At 28.1% G+C, this 10,318-nt stretch overlaps 1 protein-coding gene across 1 annotated transcript; it reads right to left on the minus strand.

Annotated features, from left to right (window-relative positions):
• Positions 1–464: 464 nt before the first annotated feature.
• LOC108841793 (uncharacterized) lies at positions 465–2,687 on the minus strand. Its single transcript, XM_056998110.1, has 4 exons — positions 2,400–2,687; positions 1,363–1,746; positions 914–1,256; positions 465–824 (listed from the first exon to the last, which is right to left on the minus strand). Exons 2-3 carry the CDS (start codon positions 1,742–1,744, stop codon positions 1,114–1,116), a joined length of 525 nt encoding a protein of 174 aa, XP_056854090.1. The 5' UTR covers positions 1,745–1,746; positions 2,400–2,687; the 3' UTR covers positions 465–824; positions 914–1,113.
• Positions 2,688–10,318: the final 7,631 nt, after the last annotated feature.

Consider the following 10,318-nt stretch of genomic DNA (forward strand, 5'->3'; position numbering starts at 1 on the left):
AAATAAAATATATATAATATTGACAAATAAATATAAAATTATTTATTATATAATAAATAAATTATATTAGTATATACAATAATATAAAATATATTTTATTATTTTAGTATATAATAAAATATATTTAAATTTTTTTAGTGAATATTCTTAGTTTAAAAATAAATAATATATATATATATAATATTGAAAAAGAGTATAATAATTTATATTATAAAACTTTGAACTAAAAATATTCACTATAATTTTTAAACATTAATATATATATAGAAGGATATATACATATATAAATGAAAAAAAAATATTATTTTAAAAGTTCTAATATAATATTCAAAAAAAAAATTATTGAAATTATAACTTTCATCTAAATTAAAAAGGTATATAAATAAAAATAATATTATTATTAATTATATTATATGAATAATTATTATATTATATCACGACAGTATATTTTGATATTGTTATAGTGTTATAATATGTTAACATTGGTATTTTTTTTATTAAACCATTGCAGTATCTCTTAATCAACCAGTCACAAATGTTCAAATGTAACAATTTCCAAACGATGTGACAATCGCACATGATATTTCCAATGAAAGTCCGACGAATGGTAATTTTTCATATTCTTCGTAAATTCGTCAGAAATTTCCGATGAATATTTATTTCGTCAAAACTTTTGTCATAAGTTATTATTTTTTCTTGTTGTGGTTGCATGTCAATGATCAGATCAACTCTTTCATCATGCATCTTAGAGGCTCGATCAAACTCATCATCTCAAAAAAGACATTAAAATTTCCAGACGAAGAGATGTATGGAAACAAATCTTCCTACAAAACATAAACATTTAAACAAAGGTTAGACTCAAACATTAACAACTATAAAATTTAATCAAAAAATTAAATGAAACAGAACTTACATTGGATCCAAAATTAGACTCTATAACAATAATATCTTCATAGGAAACCCTAGAAGATCCTTTCCAATTCCTGCATCTTATGCTAGTGACGCCTTCTCCGAGTTTCCGACCCAAAAGAGATCCCATGTCTGGAATAGCCTCCATCAATCAAATCTGAAGTGCATACGAGAATCCATCTATGACACAACTGTTCTGTGTCTTCACTTTATCCCTAACTTTGATAATGGAACTCCCCAGCGCATCAAAGGAGTGAAGAACCCACAGATATTTCCTAATCTTATCGAAATCCATGCCAGCTTAATGTACTTTTGTGGGATCCACACCTTCTCATCCTTCGCTATATCTATACCAGAAATCACACACAAATAAACCAACATCAGCGTATCAACATGAGAGCACATTCCAGATTTGCCGTAGGAATTTTTTTTCATTTCTCTTTAGCAACTTACTCCAAAACCCTTTATCATTTCTCCAATTATCTATCTCCAGTTCAGGCTCGTCTTTATATTTCAGACCAGTGATCGCATATAATTCTTGCATTGAAAATCTGAGAGACCTCCTAGCATAATGGAACCACAACTCATGGCGCTTTCTGGTCAGAAGCTGCTTATAAACGAAGCTGTGGTTCACTCTCCCCGAATACTTAAACTTGTGTACATAAATGACCATAACTTGAGAAAATTGAGGATCACTCAACACTTCCTTGCACTCGTTTGGAATGTACTTTTCCACATTCTTAAGTATGGAAGTTTGACAAGTGTCGTTAACCTTCTCAACTTGTGTTTCAGTTCCCTCTTTGAATAGGCATTTAGGCAACTGATCCATTGTCATATCTGTGAACAATGAAACAAATACAATCACGACAGTCAGTACTTATAAAATAAAGGCATCATAATACAAGTTCATTCCAAGTTGTCTCACACAACTCAATACGAGTTCAATCTAACATCTTTAATCACCAACATAAATAACAAATTATCACTTAAGCGTTGACAAACAAGAAAAAATATGCAACTTTACTAACTTAGCGATGAAAAACATCCAAAATAATTACACTTTGATATCATAGACACCTAAATCATTAACACAAACTAAAATTAATAACTTTCAAACGCAAACTATGATAAAAACACCAAAATTATAGAAAGACGGACAATGAACAATGAAACAAATCGTTTACAAGCTTTGTAAATGTTAAAAAAGACAGACAAGAACAATGAACAGCAAAAAAAATTGAATAAGAGTGATACAAGAAATAGGTGGCCACAATAACAATTTAAACCATAACAGATGACAAACATGAAAAAGTATGAAACTTTAAAATCAAAACCGATGACAAAAATCAAAAATAATGAAACTTTGATAACATAGAAACCTAAATCATTCTCAGAAACTAAAATTGAGACTTATCATACTCAAATTATGATTAAAAATACTCAAATTAAAGATACAAAGACATGCAAAAAAAAATCACAAGTCCTTATACAAGCCTGGAAGTCTCGATTTTTTTCTTGAAAATAGAGCTGAGAGTGTATATTGCAGAGCAGCGTGGCACGAGATTCATTTCCCGGCGAGGTACGAGCTTCAGTGTTAGGCGACTTACTTGAGACCGAGACGTGAAGTGAGTACGAGATGTCTGAGACTTCGATTAAAAAGAAGAAGAAGAACACCGGCAGAGTCTTATCGGGAAGAAGGAACACCGGCGAACTCTGACAAGCCGGTGACTTGGAGTCATCTTTTCTCTCTATCGCCAAAGGAGGAGGTAAAATTAAGGTTCATAGACAAGTTTTGGGTTAAAACGCTCTTGTCCCTTTTGTTTATTTTCTACTTTTTTACTTTTATCCTTTTTAATAATTAAATTAACAAAAATTGTTTTGAAGCTAGATTAGAAGTTTAATTGGATTTACAGAAAAAAAAATTATACTAAGTGGACAACTTATACTTTATATCATGGTATAGGGATAACATACTAGTTTTTTTTTTTCTATATTTACTAATTTCTCAAAAATGAACATGATGAGTATTTGTTTTATCCATTTTCATTCAATCCTTTTATTTCTGTCATTTTTATTTTATATATAATTTATTTACTTTTTTCTATTTATTTCACAGAAAATGTTGAGTAAAATACTTAGTTTTTCATTTAGCATGTTATTTTTCTTATAAAATTTACATGAATAACTATTTTCATATGATTTTATTTATAAAATAGCATTTCAGTTGTATCTGATGTTTCTAAGGAATCTTCGAATACAAAACTCTTTCTTAAGTCATTTCTAATACAACGGCAAAATGTTTTCTTACTAAAAACTTTCTAACATAAATATAAAAATTATATTATTTTAATGTAAACTGTAAAGTTACAGCAGCGCACCAAATTTAATGTGATACTATTTACTATACTAGGGGCTGAGATCCGCGCAAGCGCGGGATTATTGATAATTAGATGTATTATAGAAAATGTTGTAGAGTGATTTGTCTGTTTAGTTGAAGTGATTTATACATCCCGTCTCAGACACAATAGACTTGGCATCGGATTTATATACTTGTAAAGCATCAAGTAGAGAATGATATTCCTTAAGCACACTACGATTGGCAATGACGATCACCTAACAAAGTATAGTCGAGAATTGTCTGACGAAGATATACTCGTAATGCTGTCAACCACAATCTTTTGTTATATCGTTAATGGATTGTACTTTAAGGGGGATGTATTCAATTTAGCATTTGATGTGATTTGATTGTAATGGAGTTTTAGATGATTTTAATAAGTTGCAGAAATTTAGGTGATTTTTGTTAAACTACTCTAGAATATCACCTAAAACAATGAGATTTGAGTTTTATTTATTTTAACTAAGAAACTCCACCCAAACACCCTAAAATCACCTCAAAACTTTAAAATCCCACAACTTAAAATATTTTCAATAACAGTGGATTTCAGAATACTTTACGAAATGTCAAGTTCAATAACAGTGGATTTTAAATGAGTTTTTAAAATTCATGTTTGAATAACAGTGTATTTGTCATTTTAATATAAATCACCCGAAACTCTCAGTTGAATACATCCCCCTAAAAGAAAAAAAAGGTTAAACTTATAATTAAAAATAAAATTGGACTATGTTTTCTGTTTGTTGAGGAAAGAGATTGAATAACTTCCTTCTCATCGAGCTTTGAGATGTCGGGCTGAAAATTTGTAATCAAGATACATTTCCTATTTCGAAATTTGATTTCTCTGGTTTTTGTACGCAAAAATGAGGAAAAATTCTATAAAAATAAAACCCAACAATTTTGAACAAAAAGAAAAAAGTTAAACCCAACAAAGGATTGAATTGTATGTAATTCAAACAAAAAAAAAACAGGAATGGGGAAATTCAGAAATTGTTCCATTTTTTGTTCTGTTTCTGTTCTTTTAGCAAAAAAAAAAGAAAGATAATTTATGTATTATTAACTAAAATGAAAGATAGACAAACCGAAACGTCCTACAGAAAACCCTTTTATTATATCTCCTTTGCATTGGAACCATGTGTAAGATGGACTTATAACTGCTGGGTGGAGCTCTATGATCAAGTACACAAACTTGCTCACTAAATCGTAGTTAATTCATGTTGTGCAGGACGCTTCCATCCCATGCTTGTGACAGTCGGCACCAGGTTTCATGGCCTCCACTGAGTGGAGATACACCTTCTTGGAACTCGGGCGGATACGTGGCAATGAGGTTTGATAGATGCCAAGCTAGTGAATCGGATTTGAGATTTGTAAAGCTGAGCTCCTTGTTTTATTACCAAGTCTATATATTTGGTAAATGGTAACTATGCACATGTCAAGTACAACGCCATATGAAACATACATAGAGGAATCCCTAAATTTCGGAGAAGGATGTGACAGTCTTGAACCCATGATTTTCTGGAAGGGAAGCGCTACCAGGTAGAATCAATATGATCGCCTCCAGACCTTTTTGCAGTATTGAGAAAAAGTCAGTTCTTTTTAATCAGAATCTCAAACAGGTTAGAAGTTAAATAAGATTCAGAAAGTTTTGTTTGTGTTTCTTTACCTGAATTTTTTTGGCTTCTTGATAAACATCTGTCACAAAAAAAAGAATCTCTGAAGGATCATTCACTCCCAATGTTACTGTAATCTCCTTGTAACTCTTTCTTTCTTGTTTCTGCAGCCAAGAAACGTAAGATAGGTCATGTGCAAGCAGTTGGATCATATAATCTCTCAAAATGGAAATGATAGATCTTTTATATGCCTGATTGTGATGTCAAAAAGGCCGGATAAATACGTCCTCATATCTCCATAGTTTGTGTTCCCAAAGAGAAGCTGTTGCGCTAATCTCCTAATTCCTCAGCCTAGACAATAGTAGTTACTTATTCAGACAAAGGAAATGAAACACATCAGTGTAGTAAGAGATTAAACATTACCTTCACTTCGTGGTAACGCTTCTTCTCCCAGAGATGGAGTTTATGCAATGAGGAAGAAAGGTTCCTTGACCTTGAAGCAAGCCCATCTTCAATGTCTGCAAACGTTGGCGGCTCAGAAACAGAAGTAAAAGGAGTAACCCCATGTAACAGTTTTGAAGCCGCTGCAAACAAAAAAAAAAAATCAAACTTTACTTAAATCAGTGAATGATACAAAACTGGAAAGTGTTTGAATCAGTTTATTACCATGTTTTCGACCGTAAGGATGCTTCCCAACTTCAAGTAACTTAGCGATCTCACTTCTTGACTCCGCAGCTTTCACGAACTGATTCTCAATCTCTTTAGCAACCTCAGGCACCGCACGTGGCCCACATCCTCCTCCTCCACCACCGCCACATAAAAGTTCACATATTTATATCACCACATTATCAAAATCAATAAAACAAAACAGAAAGAGGGAAACTTGATTTGTTCTCTCACTTGTAATTCCTTTAAAAAAAAATTAAGATCTCAATACAAGAAGTAGAGTGATTCCCATGAATTGATCACCATGTTTTTTGATGTTTTTCGAGTCCCAAAAACAGAGAAGCCGAGCAACAACGAAGTGGGAGGATCTACCGAGTCGGAGGGCGTCAAAGGCCGATTGGGGAACAACCACACCGGAAGAAGAAATTCGAAGAATCTTGCATCACTTGATAAAGAATATTAACTGACAGTGGTAGTGAAGATTCATCCTCTCTCAACCCTCTCCACTTTATACGCTTCAGGTGAAGGACACGGAGGGGTCGACATAGTGATTGAGTTAAATGAGACTAACATTTATTGGCGAAAGCAAGAGGAATACGTTGAATAAAAGGGGAGATTAAGAGTTTGAGAGAACAAATCATAATGTAATGTTTGCAGGCAAAAGGTAAGGGGAGACTGCGAGGTTGAAGACGGGAAGAACAATAATATCAAAACCTAATCTAGTCAACACACAAAACGCAGAGTTTTATTTATTAACCAAACTTTTATCAACCAAACTCTACCCAAATCAAATCGGCTAAATCATCAAACCAACTGCAAACCAACACGGAAATTTAATCACCAAATTAAACCAAAAAGACGTGGGTTCCACAGGCTTTAAAAGGAATCCGACGTGGCTGCTCTTAGAAAAGAGAAAAGTGGCTCATTATATATATGATTAGATATAACTAACTTATATAAATTTTGTCTTTATGAAAATATATCAAAAAATATTTAGTTTTTTTTTCTGACTATATAAGTATACTCTTTACAATCTATACTATTATTTGTGAAATAATTTTTGATTATAAGTTCTTTCCTTAAAACTATAAATTGGACATTCGATTTCGTTCACATGTTTATTCGGTTTTAGAGTTTTGAGATTAAATATTTAAGTTATATTCGGGTATTTATAAAATTTAATTTGAATTTTGTTCAAATTTTTTGCGGTTTAATTCAGATTATAACCCGTTTAAACTATTTTAAAAATAATTTAAATTCATATACACTTATTCCTAAACAAAATAAAATGAAACAATATATAATATATAAATTTGAATAATTTATATCAAAATACTTAAACTTAACATAAAATGGTTTTGGTTGAGTATTTGGATGGAGAATCAATAAAGTTTTTAAATATTTTGAGATTTTGAGTATTGTTTAACTACTTTGGATATATATTTTGATTCTTTTATATATTTTTAGGTGTTTTGGGAAAATTCAAAAAATCTTATATATTTAGATTTGTTGATATTGAGTCTAAAAATAATTAATACATCTAAATAAATAAATAATTGGATATTTTTCGCATATTTGAAATATTTTGGTTGGAGTCAGATTTAGTTTTGGTTCTCTATATAGCAAAGTTTTAGATCTGTTCATATTTTAGTAGTTTTGGTTCGAATTCGATATTACTTTTCAGATCGAGTGTGTCTAAGTTATTTGGTTTTAATTTTTTTCTGGGTCTTATTAAAAATTAGAGCAGTAAATATATTTTAAACTTATAACTATTTATTTTATTTAATATATATTTCGATTATGATTTGTGTTTTTCTGATAGCTAATTACAAATCTTATAAGCAGATATCAAAAGTGATGCAAAAAGATAAGAAAAGTTTCTAAATTGGCTTAATGGATATAATTATATATAATTATATATATGATAACAATAATTTTCGATAAATTTGACATTTTCTCTATTAAATTTTTAGTTTAGTTATTTCAAATATATTAATTGTTATCAGAAGTTATAAGGATTTAGATGGAACATGTTAAAAGTTAAAACTATTTTTAAACACTTATAGTACCTGATTTTCTCATATTTGGTTTACTCTTGGTTTGTGGGATGGTATAGTTCTGGTTTAGAAACTTAATTTTTTACGACAGAAACATAAATAATGTAAAGGTTGGTCAAAAAAAATTCTAAAGATAAACCTAATCACTCAAACGTTCGGTGAGAAAATCACAGAAAATAGGAAACCTAATCCTCTCATTTTATCGTTCTTTTCACAACAAATGCACTTTGGTCCTCTCGATCGATGAGATGATTAAGCTTAGTCAAAAATATATATGTTAAAATTAATAATCTTATTAAATTTTAGATTGATAATGTCTAAATAAAATTCTTCATACCTTTTGATCAATAAGAAATAACTCAAACCTTTTCTTAGATCATCAAAAACTAAAGAAGAAGCAGAAGCCACCATTGCGTAAATATACCTTTAGGTTCACCCAACCAATAGGATTTCGTTATTTCATATTCGGTGTCTTATAAAAAAGGAAATAAAATATTTTCAAATTATATTATATTTTTAGATTAAAAATAAAAAGTAAACAAAAACATGTTTTAAAAAATGTAGTTTTGATACCGTCAACAAACACTAAACCATAAATCCTAAACCCTAAACCCTTGGGTAAACCCTAAACCCTTGGGTAAACCCTAAACCTTTGGTAAATCCAAAACACTTGGATAAATTCTAAATCCTAGAGTTTAGGATTTATCCAAGGGTTTAGGGTTTACCCTTGGGTTTAGGGTTTATTATTTAGAGTTTAGGGTTTAGTGTTTAGTATTAGAGTTTAGGGTTTAATGTTTTGCTGACTGTGTTAAAAATATATTTTGTTAAAAAATCTAAAGATTTCGATGGATTTAGGGTTTATCCAAGAATTTAACATGGATTTAGGGTTTATGATTTAGAGTTTAGGGTTTATTGTTTAGCTGACGGTATTTTAAATATTTTTTTTTTTTGCGACTACTATTATTTTCTATTTATTTTTAATTTTAAAAACATAATAAAACTTGACAATATCTTGTTTCCTTTTTAAAAGATACCGAATATGAAATAACGAAATCATATTGGTTGGGGGAACCTCAAGGTTCACTCTAGGGGTGAACCCAAGAATTTCTCCAAAGTAAATCTTGAAAACCTTTGGAACTCTAGACAACTATTTATAATCACATAATACTTCATTCATTATAAAGTTTCTTCTTTTATATATTAAGTGAATTTTCCTTTTATATGTTTTAGTTTTTGTTATATATTTATGTTAATATGACATTTTTATATTCATGCTATATATTCCCCTTTTTTGTTAACTTAAATATTTTATTTTTATTTTCCATTTTTCTATATCAGTTACCATTTATTTAAATAAGTTGTCAAATTTTAATATTTATTTATTTTATTTTATGTTATACATAATATTAATTCGCTTTTTTAAAAAATCTTTTTGGAAATATAAACATTTTAAAAATAATAAATTAAAAATCCGATTTTGTTTGTTATATATTCATGTTAATATGACATTTTTATATTCATGTTATATATTCCTTTTTTTGTTAACTTAACTATTTCCTTTTTATTTTCCATTTTTCTATATCAGTTACTATTTATTAAAGTAAGTTGTCAAATTTTAATATTTTTGTTATATATTCATGTTAATATGACATTTTTATATTCATGTTATATATTTCTTTTTTTTTGGTAACTTTACTATTTTTTGTATTTTCCATTTTTATATAGTATAGATTTATTAAAGTAAGTTGTCAAATTTTAATATTTATTTTTCTTAGTTTATGTTATATATATAATATTAATTTCGTTTTAAATTTTATTTTGGAAATATTAACATTTTAAAAATAATAAATTAAAAAAACTGAAAATGTTAATATTTTTTAGGTTAAGTTATATATATATAATATTACTTTCGTTTTAAAAAAGAATTTGGAAATATTAACATTTTAAAAAAAATTAAAAATCTGATTTGTCGTATTTTGATTGGTTGTTTAAAATCCTACGTAGACGCTTTCAATGGCTTATAGCCTCAACTTTTATATTAAGTGAATTTCCCTTTTAGATGTTTTAGTTTTTGTTATATAATTATGTTAATATGACATTTTTATATTCATGCTATATATTCCCCTTTTTTGTTAACTTAAATATTTTATTTTTATTTTCCATTTTTCTATATCAGTTACCATTTATTTAAATAAGTTGTCAAATTTTAATATTTATTTATTTTATTTTATGTTATATATATTATTAATTTCGTTTTTTTAAATCTTTTTGGAAATATAAACATTTTAAAAATAATAAATTAAAAATCTGATTTTTTGTTATATATTCATGTTAACATGACATTTTTATATTCATGTTATATATTCTTTTTTTGTTAACTTAACTATTTTCTTTTTTTCCATTATTCTATATCAGTTACCATTTATTAAAGTAAGTTGTCAAATTTTAATATTTTTGTTATATATTCATGTTAATATGACATTTTTATATTCATGTTATATATTTCCTTTTCTTTGTTGACTTTACTATTTTTTTATTTTCCATTTTTATATAGTCTAGATTTATTAAAGTAAGTTGTCAAATTTTAATATTTATCTTTCTTAGTTTATGTTATATATATATATATATAATATAATTTCGTTTTAATTTTTTTTTGGAAATATTAACATTTTAAAAATAATAAA

Source organism: Raphanus sativus, chromosome 2 (genome assembly GCF_000801105.2).
Source record: "Raphanus sativus cultivar WK10039 chromosome 2, ASM80110v3, whole genome shotgun sequence".
NCBI classification, from domain to species: Eukaryota; Viridiplantae; Streptophyta; class Magnoliopsida; order Brassicales; family Brassicaceae; genus Raphanus; species Raphanus sativus.

Bases quoted from the DNA above. Each gene is read 5' to 3' on its own strand.
- LOC108841793 (XM_056998110.1), bottom strand. From the start codon at position 1,744: ATGACAATGGATCAGTTGCCTAAATGCCTATTCAAAGAGGGAACTGAA. The intron at 1,257-1,362 runs GTAAGTTGCTAA...TTTCTGGTATAG, and splicing joins AAATGATAAAGGGTTTTGGA to ATATAGCGAAGGATGAGAAG.